Below are 16,688 nucleotides of genomic sequence, written 5' to 3'. Positions count from 1 at the left end.
AGAAGGAGGAGGAAGGGGGTGGTGAGAACTAGCATGGAAGGAGGAAGGGGCCCATGAGAAGCAGCACACTACCAGTTATTAGGAAGGAGGCGAGGAGGGACAAGGAAGAGGGCAATAAGAAGACTAGGATGTAGTGGTCACCACCATGGTAGCAAAGCCAAGAGATCAGTCATGATGAGTGAGTCGTGAGGAGTGAGCTACTAGAAGGAGGCGAGGAGCAAGGAAGGGGTAGTGAGAAGACCAGGCTGGGGTGGGTCACTAGCATAGTAGTAGAGCAAGGAAGATGGAGAGGAGTGAGTTGTGACGAGCTTGACCAGCAAGTGTACCTATGAATATAAACTTAAAAAAATTATACCTTGGATGCTGCCCCACCTTGCCTATTCTAGCCATCCTAGGACCCAAACTTCAGTGTATCGCCTAGCCACCATTAGGTTATTAATACATATTAAAACCTAATAAATTAAATTATGCCATCAAATCTTCCAATATTTATCATACTCTTAATCATTACATTTGTCAATTGTCAAGCCAATTTATAAACAGGTATAACTTATGTCTCATAACTCATGAGTCTTTAAATAAAATTGAATTTATATATTAAATAAAATTACAATAATTAATAATTGTGTTTATGTTACATGTCATTAAAATATGTTATGTGAATAGAGTATCAATGCAAAAAATTTGCATCCAATCAATGTTTATATTTTTTAATCGATTAAAATATTATTTTACATACAAGTAAATTTTATTACCGTTTTCAAAAAAATTACTAAACTTTTTATTACATATTTTTAAAAGTGATTTGTAAAAGATTGTAATTTATTATACACTAAATCTTGATTTTTCATGAACACTCGGCCCCAAAACAAAACCCCAAAGGATGGCAACTCCAAAATCACATTCTTATTTACTTGTGGACTTGTAAATTACCATCAGCATCTGTCATAACTAGTTTATAATTATAATTATAATTACAGTTTAATATAAAGATCACGAACTTGTTTTTTGGTCCTTTCGCCTGCGCGACTGCATTTCTGGTTCCCTTTCATCGTCTGCCCTTGCGGGGTCTTTCTCTCACAGCGTCTCTGTCTCTGTCTCTGTCTCTCTCTCTCTCGGATTGCAGTCGCCTGGCCGAACCCTAATCGAACCTAGGAGAACTTTGAAGTCTTCTATTCCCCCATGCTTTGATTCGAATGGCTGGCAGCGACGAGCCTGACACTACGCCCAGGCCCGACCGGTCTGGCGATGACGATTCGTCCGAGGATGAATTCGAGTTGGTGCCGACCTTCGCTAATCAGTATTGGCTCGAGGACGGCGACGAGAATCCCATCTCCTTTGCCACTCTGCCGTATGCGGACTCAGCTGAGGATGCGGTGGCAGTCTCTGATAAGGTATTCTTCCTCAGGGGCACACAGGACAATGGCATGCGTTTGTATGTGAAGGCTGTCGCCTGGAGGATTGAACTTACTAAAGATGTCAAGCCTACTTTTCATGTCAAAACAGAGAAGTATTGGTAAGAGTGATGAAGAACCATTCCTCTGTCACATATCGTTCCAATGGGTCAGTTAGTTATATGTGTTTTGCACGAGTTTCACATTGCCCGGCACTGCAGGATTCGGCTTGTGAAGCCCCGCAAGAGTTACGAGGAGATCATTAGAACCATTGTGAGTGTTGCCCAATTTCTCAACTATGTTGCCATGAATCCTACTGATTCAGAGCGTATCGCATGGAATCATGTCAATGAGGTCTTCAGGTAAGTACATTAGAGTGAGGACAAAGACTCTTCTTCTTTTCTTGGTTTTAGAAATAAAATGAGGAGAAAGCCGCTCTGCTACTCCTGTTCTTGGTATCTTGCAAGCTGTGCATTCAACCTGTTGTAAACTGAGGTGTTTGCCTGTTATCCAGCTCTTGGGAGACACAGCCCAGCCGCAATGACTTGCCTGCATATTTACCTCTTATTTGCCATCTTATGTCTATCGATGAAAGATTAGCTGGTGCCACTGTGAGTTTGCAGTCATATCACACTCTTATACTTGGTCACAGAACATGGAACTTAATGTTTGTAGTTGCCCTGATGTTTTATGGTGGGTGCAGGCTTTGCAAGGCATAGATACAGGTCCCGGAGTGATGCCAAAGAAGAAATTCATTTCAGCAACAGAGGTTAGCTTTGCATGTCCTTTCTTTTTCCTGGAAGTTCCCTGTCAAGCTTGTTTATACTCATCCTCTGGTAGTAATGCATGGATTAGATTCTGTGAATATCACAGATGGACAGTGCATTCTGCCCATTGCAAGTTCTTCCAGAATCATATATAATTTTTCCATTTGGTATTCAAGAGGAAAATGTTTAGATGATTGACCTTGCAAGCCTCTAAGGTGTTAGGCTCGGTGAAATTTTTAGTGATGCACACATTACAGGTTAGCTTTTGCTCTCTTGTTGATATCAAAGCAGTATTCCTACTTAGTTTCTAAGCATTTTAGCGTCAAGTTGTAGCACAATTAACCTTTTCCAGACCCATCCCCTACCATCTCAAAGCTGTTACCCTCATGCGAAACTATTGTGGCTCTCACCTTGAACTTACACGCACAAAGTTCCCATATATCGTAGTATGGTTATCTGCACTTTTGCCTTTTGCTTTACTCCTCACCTAAAGTGTGCTGGTGAAAAGAACACCTTAAGCTACAGTGCACTAAGCTGTTAATACCAGTAATTGGCAAGTGAAGAACATGACAATGAAAGAGAATGAAAAATTGCAACTGATAGTAAAGAACTTTCTTGGCACCTGCTGATTCAACCACTGAGACGTTTTGTGGGTTTGGAGTTACTGGAATTCTGAGTGAAAGTGCAAAGCTGACCAAATTTCTTCTAATTGCTGGAACCTGGTTTGCATAGACTGCCCACTCAACCCTCGTCACCAGGGCTCAACTGCTTGGGCTGGAGGAATTGGAATGATGTGAAGGAGGACCATAGTCGCAGCTCTATGTGGAATTCTTATCCCTACTGGTCTGCTAAACCCTATTGATGTGTGAAGCGCCTGGTTTGCTGATCACCTGCTTTCCACAGTATTCCACTTACATGCTGCTCTCAACTGAATAGCCTTCTTGTAGAGGAGAGGGAGTGCAAAATTGAATTGTGAAGCCTAATGGAACTTATTTTGCAACTCAATAGGTACATTTTTGAGCTATATAATTTAATGTTATTTTATGCTCATTGTGCCATATTTGAAGCAATGAAGATAAATGTGTTCTAGATCCCTCACAATTTAGACACATTGCCATGGATATGTTTGAGAACCCTTATCAGAGAAAGGGACCACTTACCTTTGGTTTTAGAATTTGGCTTAATTGAAGTGATTGATGTTTGAGGGGACCTAGTATTGCCCAAGAGCCAACTTGAATGTTGCTACTTTGAAGATGACATTAGCTTGCGATTTTTAGCTTACTCATTTACTTGTATCGTGTAAAGAAATGCATGAGCACTGATAGAGATACACAAATTGCATGACAAGCACATTGTGTACTGTAGAATGCAAGATGAAGAGAACTCAGAGAATAATTTAAGAATGAATGTTGCATGTTGTATATGCTACAAAGGGCCTCAAACCTCTGTGCCTCAAGGAATGTGGATGATGTGAACAGAGAGTGGTGTGGGAGAAGCAGGGAACAGCGTTGAGAGTGCATCTTACATCAGATGAAATGCAGCAGCAGCAAAATGGTGATGGCTGCAAAATGCATGTCTGGCAGGCTGAAAATGTAGATTTGGAAGAGATGATGGAGGCATCAACACCCCATCAGGTGGCAGAAGGCCGGGTGGCTGCTGGGCAGCCTGCAGGTGAAGAAAACACAGCTATAGATGGTGGTGACCGGCTGCAATAGAGTAGACAGCAGCTGGGCCACCTCAAATGCAGCAAAACACAGACCGATGAGAACATCAATCAGGTCGCCAAGTGGCAGAGGTGTTGCCAGCTGAAAAAGCAAGGTGTGATAGCAGCAGCTGGTCAAAAACAGCAGGTGACTGATGGGCAGCAGTGCCAAGACAAACCTCCATTGTTGATGGTGATGTCCTCCAGGTGGGTAACAATAGGTGTGAATATGCGATCAGCTGATGAGGGGCTAGGAGCTCCTCCGGCTGGGGTCTGGTGTGCAATGGGAGGGTATTCGGCTGATGGCTGAAAGATGAGAGTAATAATGATCAGGGATAAAGAATGACTAAACCTCTACTCTACTTATAGAGGATTTTTGTGTAGTGGTCCCATCGCTAAAAAATAAAGCCATTTATTTTTGGCATTTTAGCACGAAATTTTCTGAGGCTATTTTAATGACAACTAATTAGGGTTAATGTATCATTATTGAGTATTAGTGCAAACCCTAATATTAGTGGCTCCACAGTATGTGCATCTTGACTTGCTTGATTACAAGTCTTGTATGTGATCAACATAGTGCCGTCCCCCCTCTAGACCAAGGCAAGCCAATAGACTGCAATAGGTGATGAAATTGTAGGAGATGTTGCCATTTGGTAGGTATTCATTGAGTTCACACCATTTAAAAGTGCTATTCTAGATAGCTTAGCTTGAGTTTGTCATTCATAAGTAGTTTCCATACTTCTAGTATATATGTGCAATCGCAGTAAGAGATTTCTTATGATTTAGTATTCATTCAAATTTTGAATGGTAGCATAGCTTAGGACTTTGCAGACTTAGAGCACATAAGCTTTCCCAAAGGTTGGCTTGATAAGATTAGGTTTTTGAGGTGAAGCTGTGCTACAACATTGGGTGGAAGGTTCCTTTGCTGCCATGATTTGCTATGCATTGCTGCAGCAGCCTTTCGACTATTGCAAAGGTGTTTTGTTGCATTTGGTTGTTGCTGTATGCCACATAGTTGCTATGATACATGGTTGCTTGGTTGATTTGTTTGACCCTAGAACACAATCCTAATGTATTCATCATGATTGTTTTAGAGACATTGCTGCTGGTTAGCGTCAAAACACATACGATTTGCTTAAAGTGGTTGCTTGCATTCTAGGTCTATTTGAGTATGATGGGCTAGCTTATATAGCATCATTGGTTGCATAGATGTATTTATGTATGTCACAATCCACATGCTAGGCATCGGGAATTCTAGAGGAGTGGCCCCAACATTGTTTGGCATTCCTTGTTGTTGAGCTTGAGCCTTGGACACTGTGTTACAATGCAGTAGGAGGTGGATGTACTGCGAGCAAAAGTGGCGGTGGTGCGACAAGAGAATGCAACTCTATGGGAGCAGGTCGGTTGCCAGCAAGCTGAGGCTTGGGAGCAACAATAGTGGCTTTTCACCTGCCAAGCTACACACACGCGCGCGCGCTCACAACTCCACAAATGTGTTCCTGTTGGCCAATAAAGGATCTGTTCATCATGTGGCTTCAATTCATGCTGGCTAGAAACGATCCTTTGTTGTTTGCAGCCCTAGAGTTGATGCGTGCTTGTGGGCTTGGTGCATGACATGCTTGTTGGTGTCAACAAAAAAAAAAAGGATCATAATGATAAGCTTTATTGATTGAACATTTTTATGATTAAACATGAAATATTTAATGATTTTAGCTTAATGGGTTAAACATTTAATGTTTAAACATTAAAAATATTAAACAACTATTTAACATTATGATCTCTAAAGAAAATGCTACATGAAAGCCCCAATTATTAAAATGTTAAACATTTAACATTAAAACATTAATGTTAAAGGGTAAACAATATAATGATCAATGAATGCTACATTTAATAAAAACGTTTTGGGCTGTTTTGCAAAATTGAGCAAATCAAAACGTTTTCCAAAGGGGAAATGGCACATGGGAGCTGTCTCCCTAAAGGGGAAATGCCACATGGGAGCCCTTTTCCTAAAGGGGAAAGATTTTGGACAAGGAAATGCGTTTTGGGTCCTCGCCATGTTTTGGCGTTTTGGGTCATGGAAAGGAGTGTTTCGGGGTGTTTCTTGCTCCTATGTCAATAATGGAGAAAGGCTGATTTTTTCTCTTTCTTTTCTTGTTTGGTAAAGAAATCAACTGTTTTTATTACATGGTAAGTGATCCATATTTGCATGTCCATCCTTCACATGACCTTGTGAGAGTGTGAAAATACTTCTCCTTACTCTTTGGTTGATTGTAGGATGAGCAGAAATACACTCCTGTGGGGTGGGGGATTTTTGTCGATCTTAACCCCTCAATTTGTCTTCATTTCCTTTTAAGTGCCCATGGCTGCAATTTCTAAATAATTGTGATATTCAACCTCAAGTATTTGTTCCTTCTATTTTCTCGAATGGTTCAACCTCGGAAATAAGGGAATCTTACAATTGTTGAGCATACTACATTGTTGGGGCCTTTACACATGGAGAGAGAGGGGAGAAGAGAGATAAATGACCGTAGAGAAGAGAAGGAATAGACTATCAATCTGAAAATGAAAGCTGAATGTACCATGGACTGACTAGTCCCTGCATGCACAGCCAGTGAGGGCATTGCATCTGGGTGATGAGAGAGAAAATTACAAGCTGAACAGAGGGAGAGGCTTGCCTGTACAAAAGAATGATAGGCAGTAACTAGGGTTGCTGCCATTTATAGTAGCAACCCTTAAATGTGACTGACCTGATGCAGGTGGTAGCCGTTATCTGTCCCCTCATAAATGCTGCTGCGAGCCCCTGCCCGCTATGAATGCAGCCAAAACTGAAATGCAATGGAATCAATTCTTTGACTGGTAGTATGAACACACTAAAACTAAAATGCATTGAAATGCAAGGCAGGAATTTGAAATGGGCGGGCTATCAGAGCTCCAATGTCTTCATCAGACTCTAATAGAGCTCACAATTGGGAGATGAACAGCATGAAATGTACATGAACCATAACTAGGAGCTGAACAGCATGAAATCCACACGTCCAAGGTCATTCAACATGGAACCTCGGTTGCTTACCTCCTAGTCTTCGTAAACCAAGGTTTCTAATGAGTTACTAGCAAAACTTGGAAATTTAACCCCTTTCACTATCAAACATATGGTCTAGCACCTATAGACCTCCTGATAGCCCTTTGTTGTCACATTTTGAGCCAATTTCTTAGCACCTCTGTTTCAGAGCAATTGTGCAGTTCTTAGTCACATTGCCGCCAAGAAGAGGAGGAACCTTGGTGTGGAGAAGGCTAGTGATTTTGTCTTCATCAGTGCAAACTTGGGTGCTTTGTAAGAGTGTGTTTGTGAAGGCTGATCTGTTTATTTAGTGGGAGATGGAGTAGGAGGAGTGAACATGAGGGCATGTTCGAGAGCCCGGGGAGGGAGTTGACGAGGCAGCTAAAGCGTCCACAAATGAGGGGGGAGATGAGGATGTTATCTTGGACAGCTTGGAGGAGCCCAAGAGCCCTCTAGGCTTGAGTATTTGTAGAGGCAAGTTGCAGCATCAGCTTGCCATCAATGAGCATTGTTTTGACAGTTTGACTTGATATGTGTATCTACTAGCGGCCTTGCCTCTTGGGCCTTGGCTCTTTCATGATATCGACTTCAGCCTTCAGACATTTATGGCTCAAGTCTTTACTCTTTAGAGTCTTTTTGGTAGTATGTATTTTGCAGAATTGATTGGTCTTAATATATGGTGCACTGTTCATTTTGTTTTTAATAGGCAATAAGATGGTCAGAGTGTGATTTTCTGGTGTCTTTGAATACTTGTGAAGTTGTTTATTTCAAAATTATGAAAAATTCACAGATTTACCTACATCTTAATGTCCTGTTCCCAGAATGGGGCCTCCTTGTTTTGATCTCATTCCCTGTTCCTGTTCCCAATCCTTTTAGCTACGGTACATAGGATTCATGAATCTACGATTCATCACACATTCATGAACAAGTAGTTTGTAAATAATCTGTAATATCACTGTATTGCGTTTGATTTTGAACAGCCAAATTTTAATCATACAATTGAATGTTTGAGCTTTGAGCCTGTCTTGTTAGTTGTACTGGATCATTAAGTGAGAAGTTTTAAATTATGTGGACTTTGTAACAGGATGGGAGGCAAAATAGTAGGAAAAGGATGCATATCTCAGATGATGATGAAGCTGCTGATGAGCCTGAGCTTAGCAGTGAGAAGAAGAAATTAAAGCCAGATATTGATGTGCCAGCCATTGATGATGAAATGAATGATCTTGAGGAGACAGACATGGATGAAGTTGCGGATCTTTCAGAGACAGTGTGCTGCATATGTGACAATGGCGGTGACGTTATTTGGTACTTTTAACTTTTTTTGAAGGCTTGGTGTTACACACGTGCGCTTGTGCATGTATATGGCTGTGCTTTCTGATGAAGTGCTAACATGAGTCATTTAAGTTTAGCATTGTAAGTAGTAACCAACAAAGAAACATTTGCGACAGCTGTGATGGCCCATGCATGAGATCGTTTCATCTTAACAAGGGAGCCAGCGGTGCAAGTGATGCTAGTTGTACCACTCTGGGTTTTAGCAAAGCTGAAGTGGAGGTGGGTTGTTTCTGTTAGCTTTTTATATTTCTGATTGGTTTCTGTCTGTTTACATTTGCAAGATGTTTTAGCATGATTGCTTTAGTTTATGATCTCAAGAGTGGAGGTGTACATCTGTATTTAAGCTACATAAATAACCATGGATCGTGTAATTCCATTTTGTGCGCTGTAAACTTGTTGGGATGTGCATTAGAGACTGTTCTGACATGTCTCAATGACTGTTGTGCTTGGCATTATTGGACACTGCTGACAAAATGGGTGGTTTTCACTGATGTTGCTGCAATTTATCACTTTTCTCCAGAGTATGGACAAGTTTTTTTGTCCCAACTGCAAACTAAAAAAGCACCAGTGCTATGTGTGTGGAGAACTGGGTTGCTCTGACGAGTCTGCAGGTCCTGCTCAAGAGGTAAATCTGTGACTGCTTCTCCATTAAAAAGTCTGACCTTATTGCAACATTTATGTGAAAGTATCTGCCAAATCCATTCTAAGCTGCTTAAAAATGTGCAAGTTATCTCATATATACTCCAGTTCATGCTCCTTGGGATTAGTATGATTGTAGCAGGGGACACGATGATAGTATAAGATAATATATAGGGCATATTTTTGCTGCTATGCATTTTTGCCAAATCCTTTTCTTCACTGTGAAGCATGTATCCTTTATGCAGCTATTTCCACTACCACTTCTTATTGAACTCTTTACAAGAGCAGCAAAAGCCTTAGCCAGTCAGGTGGCTAAGCCAAAGCTTTAGTTTCCCTAGTTTTTCATTGCTGAAACTTGCATTTTCAGGTCATGCACAAAGAGATAGACTTGGGTCATTCACTTAAAAATAGAGCATGATGGGTTAGAACAGATCGAGAAAATGTACTAAGAAGCATTTTTGGAGGTTTGGCGTATGAAGCGCTGTGTAACCAGAAGAAAAATTAGCAGCAGGTGGCAGTTAAGCACATCAGGATAGCTGGCAAGGCTAGCAATGGCCAATGATTGGAATGCTGCATCAGGGAGAAAAATGAGGTTGTCTGTAAAAGGAGCTGGTTATGTTACGTAGCTTGCGGGGGTATATGAACATAGAGAAGGTTACTGTGTAGGAACTTGTTACTTTGGTTCTTATAGCATATATATAAAGCGTGCTCATTCTCTTTTAGTATACAGAATAGTGAACCTTTCAGTAGACATGGCTTAACTATTTGCCCACTGGTTTCTGTTTTAAGGTAGCATTTTTCAGTCTCTTCTAGGACAAAATCTGGAAGAATTGATCAAGAGCAGAGATGAGAAGTCCTGTAACCTTTATGTGCCTGGTTAACAGGTCTTTCTTTGCGATGCGGCCATGTGCGGCCACTTTTATCATCCAGATTGTGTTGCTGGAGTGATTCTGAGAGACAAAGAGAAAAGTGAGCAAGATACCCTTTCAGAATCTATCAGAGAAGGAAAGGGCTTTGTGTGCCCCATGCATAAGTGCTGGAAGTGTGGAAAAGGAGAAAATAAAGAAGAGGAGGATTTGCAGTTTGGGGTCTGTCGACGGTGCCCAAGGGTTTGGCATCGCAAATGTTTTCCAGCGTATGTTCTGACTTAACTCCGTAAGAGCATTGTGCGGTCTACTGATATGCGTTCTTGCATTTGTGAGCTATAACTTGTCTATATTCCTTCTTTTGGTCTGTTCAAATGCAAATTTTGGGTGTATTCCTCTGACTAACAATTATCAGGTATTTGATTTATTTGGCAGATCACTTCTATTTGATGCAACAGATGATGAGGAACAAAGAGCTTGGGAAGATTTGCTACCGGATAGAATTCTTATCTATTGCAAGTAAGAATTCCGCCCTGTAATGTACTCTGTCCTCTCGCATGCTTGCCCCCCCCGGCCCCCTTCTGGCGGGTAAAATGTTGCTGAAATTAAAGATAATCAGAGTATGAATCTGGCCAGCATGTGAAAACCACATTCATACCTCTCTCTCATGTGCATACTTGCCCTGGAAAAAGTATCTAAGCAGAAGCTGGTTAGTATAGTGCTCCTCTTTTCCTTATCTACTGTCAGAAGCAAGTTCTCATAATGCTTATGCATGTTGATCAATGCTCACGCAATGAAGTGTTATAGCTACATCTTCATGGATATAACCTTGATTTTTACTGATCAACAGAAGCTGTCTGTTACATCTTAATGGCTAGCTAGACCAGGCAATACGTAATTATACACACACTGTACTTGATGCCTCGTCAGGAATATGCTTTGGTAGTATTGTTACTTTTTTATATTTCAGAAAGTATCTGTGCACACACGGTACACATGTGAATATATTCATTATACTTCTATCATGTGGTTAGCAATCAGTAAGAAGCCTGGTGGCGGTCTTTAATAATTAATTAGGCTGTACTGCTGATTTGGGTTTTTTGATTTAACAGGCGGCACAAGATCATCCCTAAGTTGGGAACACCAGCTAGAGATCATGTGAAGTTCCCAGAGGGTTCACTTCCTGCTCCTAAGAAGCTTGCACCCAAAAATAAAGCAGACATGGAATATAGAAAAGGCCAGTTGCAGAAAAAGAAACTTAAGCAAGAAGTTGGACTGGAAAAGAGTATGTTTGACACAAAATCTGGGAGGAAGGCAAGTCCTTCCATGAAGGAAGTCAAAATGGATACCTCACGACCTATGAAAAGCAATCTGGATAAACGTGGTCCTATTTTAATCAAGGGGAAGCAATACGATAGCTCAAGTCAGCTTGAGAGCATGGTCAAAGGCAGAAGCATAACAAGTGAACAAAAACCTGGAAAACCTCCACTATATCGAGATACAAGTGCACAACTAGCTCAAAGGAAAAACAAACCAGCTTTTGTTTTTGGGAGTGAAGTATGCAACATGTAAGGAAACAATATCTTACCCTTGGAGGGTAAAAAAGCCAGCCTCAGTAGTGTTCAGGTTTACAATCTAGTGGTTACACAAATATGTCAGCAACTATCTAAAACTTCCCACAAAGTTGTCCTTAATAGTGTTTGGGTTTAATAATCTAGTGGGTAAATCATGAATATGCCAGCAGTTCTGTTAACCTTTAATTAGCAGTAGCTCAGATGGACTTGGTTGGTACCTCCAGGGAGTTTAACCCCATGACCATTTTTGGGCTTACTATCTTCTTCTATTGCTCAACAGGGTCAATGCACTGATTGAAAAGGCAAGAAGCTCTGTTAACATTGAGAACGTACAGAAGAAGCTGGTGGTGCCTTTGTGCTATAGACGTGCTCCAGGAAAGAACCCTGGCCAAAAAATTTCAAATACAAAACTAGAATCAATAATCAGAGTATGTATACTTCAATCATAAGATGTAAATGTCATGGCAAAGCTTATTGACTTAACATCATGTTTGATTGTGAGGGTATCATGTGCATGTTTGTTACCTTTTGAGTCGACACAAAATTTAGCAACTTTTGGGTTTGATGGGAGAAAATTCATGCTGGTGAGCTCTGTAAGAATGATAGCTGTTTAGACATGACTATGATGTTGATCCCCATAATTTAACTTGTTTGAATGTAGGGCGTAGTTTGGTTATATAATGCTCTTAAACGGTCTTGTTTACCTTGCTCTAGATTAAAGAGTAAGGTACCTATAGTTTTTGTCTGGTTATGTGAAATGTTCAACATGCTTATATTTTATATAACACTGGTCCTGAAAACCTGTCCATATTGGTTCCCACCGGAGGTGTATATGTTTGAATCTAATGACCTGCTTACATGCATACAGCAGTGTGAGATGGTACTAAATGCTGGGTTTTATGTCTGATCATATTTTAGGGAATGCACAAAGCTGTAGAGACTCTGGATAGTGGCGGGGCTATTGAGGATGCCAAAGCCAAATGCTCACCAATTTACATAAAGACACTTGAGGCATTCAAGGTTTTGTTTTTTTTAAAATCTTAAGCAATTAATTTGACTAGGTAGTTTGAAAGGTGTGATTTTACTCTATTTCCTATTCCATGGCTTTTCAAGCCATACAACTTGAGTCTTTTATGCTTCCCAAGAACTGTTGACCTTTTAATAATCTATACTTGCTGCCTTGGTATAATCCTTTTGGCAGAATTTGCTGGTGCTTTGTATGATTGTTTACTTTTTTTTGTGGCAGAATGAGTTGAGGGTGTACCTTTCACCCTTTTTATACGGTGCAAGGTACACATCCTTTGGTCGACATTTCACAAAAACCGAAAGGCTTGAAGAGGTAGGTTTCATTTTACAAGAAATTGATGTGTAGGGATGGAAAATTTCTAAGTACTTGTGATGTGCTGCTACATATTTGAGTGTTGTGCTCTTCATTCACGACATTCTATCCAGTTTAAAGTTTGCCTTCCAAGTTTCATTACTGTGCAAGCTTCTTTGATTTTTCAAAGATGAAATGGACTAGATCCAGATTGTAGTGCCCTTAAACATCTGTGCTTTGCAATCGGGCAAGTGATCTTGTTGTGTTTGGGATCTTATGGCTGGCTGTGATTCTGATTCCCTTGACATGTAATCAGAGTTTTTTGTGCCTTTGTGGAGTGGCAGCTGCCTATATTTTCTTAAAGCTTTGATTAAAGGGCATTTCTCTTTTTGCTTCTCCCGAGCATTGCATTGCATTGTAGAAAAACAATGGCCTTTGAGATTTCATCTTCAAATGTGTATTTGAGAGCTGAATTGTAGGTTTCCTCTATGCAGATTGTCGAGAGGCTCCACTGGTATGTTCAACCAGGAGACATGGTAAGACCACACTACTACAACTTTAGTATTTGCCTTGCCATCAGTAAAGGCTCTTGGGCTTGCTTGCATTATTTCATATGCAATACAAGCCAACGGGCACATTTTTTATTGGCCTTTTTACTGATTCAAAACAATGCTACCTTAGGTGGTGGATTTTTGCTGTGGAGCAAATGAGTTCTCGTTGCTAATGAAAAGGAAGCTGGATGAGATTGGGAAGAAGTGCGAGTACAAGAACTTTGATGTCATTCAAACAAAGGTATGTGTCTTTTCCTCTTCTCCACCATTGCTGGCAAATGAATGAAATGATTATTTTTTGATCGTTAGCTCCATGTATGAGTGGTGCAAAGCTCATAAAATGCTCCATGGATATCAGTTGATCTGACAATTGCATTTCAGTCCAAGGATATATTTAGCTTGCATGAGGCAACTTGTACAATATTGTTCATATGACTAATGTAGATAAGCTTATGCGACTTCAAATTCTATCATTAAGTACTTTATACACTCTTTTAAGGGAAAATAGCTTGTCTTAATATGTCTAAAAACACCCAATGTTGTAAGGGTAGACTCATTATTTGCAACAAACTTCTTCAAATGACACCACATTTTCAGTGAAAAATGACCATTAGAGCTGGCTCATTGAGTCCCTGTTCTTTCTTGCTGCCTGCCTTTTGTCATCTCCATGCAATTTACAATGCCCTCCTCACCTTGCCTTCTTCAATGCCACTCTCTTTCCTCCTTACTCATTGCTGCTGTTGTTACTGGTAGATCTCTTGTTGTGGTTGCTGCTGATGTCACCCCTTTGCTACCCACACCACGCTCCCATAGTCGCCTGCCTTCTGTTGTTTGCTTGACGATGACTGCTTAGTGGGCTGCTTTTGCTGCTGATGTGAGCAGCCACCTTCCCACTGTTTCTGCCATATTCCCTCCCTTGTTATTTTGTGGTCCTGCAGTGCCTTTTAGCTTTTGAGAAGGTGGATTAAGACTGTGGGCTTTTTCTCAATGGACAAGTGTGCATCTGTGTGTATGGAGCATTGCTCTTTTGTTCTCTGTGGGTGGTAAATGTGACTGTAGCTGTATTCTTTCGGTTTGCTTGCTTTCTGTTGCTTGCTTCTAATTCTAGATATTGGTTAGTTGGCACTGTGTGTAAACAGGATGTGGTTTGACTAGCATAGTAGTGTTGTCCTTGTTGTCATTTGTGTTGGAACCATTTGTTTGTTGGGGAAATGTATAGAGATGAATTGAATGGAAACTCAATAAACAGATCCGCATTGGCTTGTATTGGAGCAGTGCCCTTTTCTCAAAAAGGTGGTGGAGTGTGCTTGTGGCTGTTAATTTTGTTTGTTTGCTTGCTCTCGCTTGTTTTCAGTTGCTTGCTTCTAATTCTAGATATTGGTTAGTTGGCATCTTGTGTACATGGGATTGTGGTTTGATTGGTAATAGAAGTATTGTCCTTGTCATCGTTGTTTGTTTTGGGAAATCTAGAGACTAATTGAATGCAAACCATGTCTTGGCGTGTGTTGGAGCATTGTCCTTCTGTTTTTCTAGGTGGTAAAGTGTGCTTGTAGGTGTGTGTTTATGCTTGCTTGCTTGCTTTTGCTTGTCTGTGGTTACTTGCTTCTAACTCTAGATATTTATCTGTAAATGGGATTTTGGTTTGACCAATATAGTAGTAGTGTCATTGTCTTTGCTGTTGTTTGCTTATTGAGGATGTTTGTTGTTGTTTGCATATTGTTCCATCTGATGTATGAGTGTTGTTGTGTGTTTAGTTTGTTGATTTTAAAGTCTCCAAGATAAAGGTTTGTTTGTTGTGCATATGGTTGTTTTCTGGTATAGGAGGGCTTTGGAGAACAGGGGGTGTAGGGGTGCCATGTCTTGGCAGAGAAGTTGGTGTAGGAGATAAAGTGCCATAGGACTAGAAGGAGAGTGGGAAAGGATGAAGAGTATGCAGGGACAAACTTCATAGAAGCATAAGCATTGGGTGAAGCCACAAGTGTGTCTTTAGATGGTTGAAACAATGGCAGCTCTCTTTCTCTCTCTCTCTCTCTCTCTTTCTCTCTCAGACCAGTACAACACAATATGGCTGATAAGCTGAAAGTTTTAGCAAGAAGGTTCAATATAGCAGCTATGCACCATTCAGATAAACAGAACTTAGTTTGTTTTCTCCACTAGGCATAAAGCTAGGTTCCTCTCCATTGACTTGCATGGTTCTCCATCCCTCTTCGTGTATGTTTAGAGTGGACCTAATTCCTTTTAGGTGCCTAAATGGCACAGACCTAGGGGACATATATATATGTATATATATATTCCATTCTTGCCCATTGCATAAAATTGATAGCCTAGGTTCTTAGGCTGTCTTGTTAAGGGACTTGCAACCTTGGCCCTTTGCCAATGAGTGATAAAGCAACCCAACACCAAATCTAGGTAGGCAAATGTGAACTTGTATGTATCCTAGGAGAAAGCAAATTTTCCAAGGTTGAACATGGAGATTGGCTAGCATGTGGCCATAAAAATCCTTGACAAGGAGAGAATTTTCAAGGACAAAATGATGGAAGTAGGTACCCACCTATTTCCATGCTTCTCTAGGCTTACTTCTGATGGTGCATTTGGAATGAAAGAATTTGTCGATCCCTCCTCAAGAAACAACTCATGCACGTGTTTCAAGCAAGGGGATTATGGCCATGATGATGCAAGGGCAACAATAGACCCTCATGTTGCCACCCTTGATGTACCACATTGGCGTGAATCTCAATGATCAGCCTTGTGTCTTGCCTTGTTGTCTTTTATCAGCGGACCATCACTTTCATTGATGCCTATAGGTCTTGTAAGGCCATGGGCCTTTCAGATGGCTACATGGTGTGCTTTTGGAGTGCTGCTCACCATATCGGGCAGTCTTCCTATGACCATAGAAAAGCCCTTCGCATTGGGTGTGGGCATGAGCTTGCTCTTGTGGTTGTTGATGAACATCCAATAGCAGTAGGGGTTATTGGAGGAGATGGTGTATGTGAGTAATTGTAGTATTAGGAGGATGGTACGACTTCTTCTCATGGACAGAGGCCACGATTGGCAAGCTAGGCCTTCCCCTGTGTCATCTTGTGGAGCATGACATTGCCAACTTCTGCCTCAATGAGATGTGTTTTAGATTAAGCAAGAGGTTTCAACCAACTTTACTATTAACAAAAGCACATGCCCTAATGGGCTATCCATCACATGCGGATATGCTGCTTGACAGAACCACAAATCGAGCATGCTTATTTCCCAAAACCAAGGGCTGTTTCCTCTCTCCATTTCGCCAAAATACAAAATATTAATGTTAAACAATAAAGTTTACTTAAAAAATTCTAACTATTAACGTCAGATGACTAGAAGACATATTTTTGTTCAATGATTCACAATGTCATCGTACTATTATAAAAGTAGATCCCCTTTTAGACAATACTTACAAAGCATGTATATGCTGAACGCGATACAAGGAATGCTTAGTGAGCTGGTGGCTGTTCAA

At 40.7% G+C, this 16,688-nt stretch overlaps 1 protein-coding gene across 1 annotated transcript; it reads left to right on the top strand.

The window, feature by feature from the left end:
• Positions 1 to 1,027: 1,027 nt before the first annotated feature.
• Positions 1,028 to 16,198, top strand: LOC148008099 (protein ENHANCED DOWNY MILDEW 2-like). The gene is made up of 16 exons (XM_087674485.1): positions 1,028 to 1,516; positions 1,616 to 1,756; positions 1,909 to 2,005; positions 2,098 to 2,163; positions 8,006 to 8,226; positions 8,370 to 8,472; positions 8,774 to 8,878; positions 9,777 to 10,027; positions 10,194 to 10,277; positions 10,871 to 11,326; positions 11,613 to 11,760; positions 12,251 to 12,352; positions 12,579 to 12,671; positions 13,145 to 13,186; positions 13,332 to 13,442; positions 15,977 to 16,198. Exons 1-16 carry the CDS (start codon positions 1,197 to 1,199, stop codon positions 16,196 to 16,198), a joined length of 2,562 nt encoding a protein of 853 aa, XP_087530611.1. The 5' UTR covers positions 1,028 to 1,196.
• Positions 16,199 to 16,688: the final 490 nt, after the last annotated feature.

Source organism: Lygodium microphyllum, unplaced genomic scaffold, assembly GCF_053477565.2.
Source record: "Lygodium microphyllum isolate KBCC unplaced genomic scaffold, Lygodium_microphyllum_v1.1.10 scaffold_389, whole genome shotgun sequence".
In the NCBI taxonomy this organism is placed as follows: domain Eukaryota; kingdom Viridiplantae; phylum Streptophyta; class Polypodiopsida; order Schizaeales; family Lygodiaceae; genus Lygodium; species Lygodium microphyllum.
This window is presented reverse-complemented; position numbering and strand designations above follow the sequence as displayed.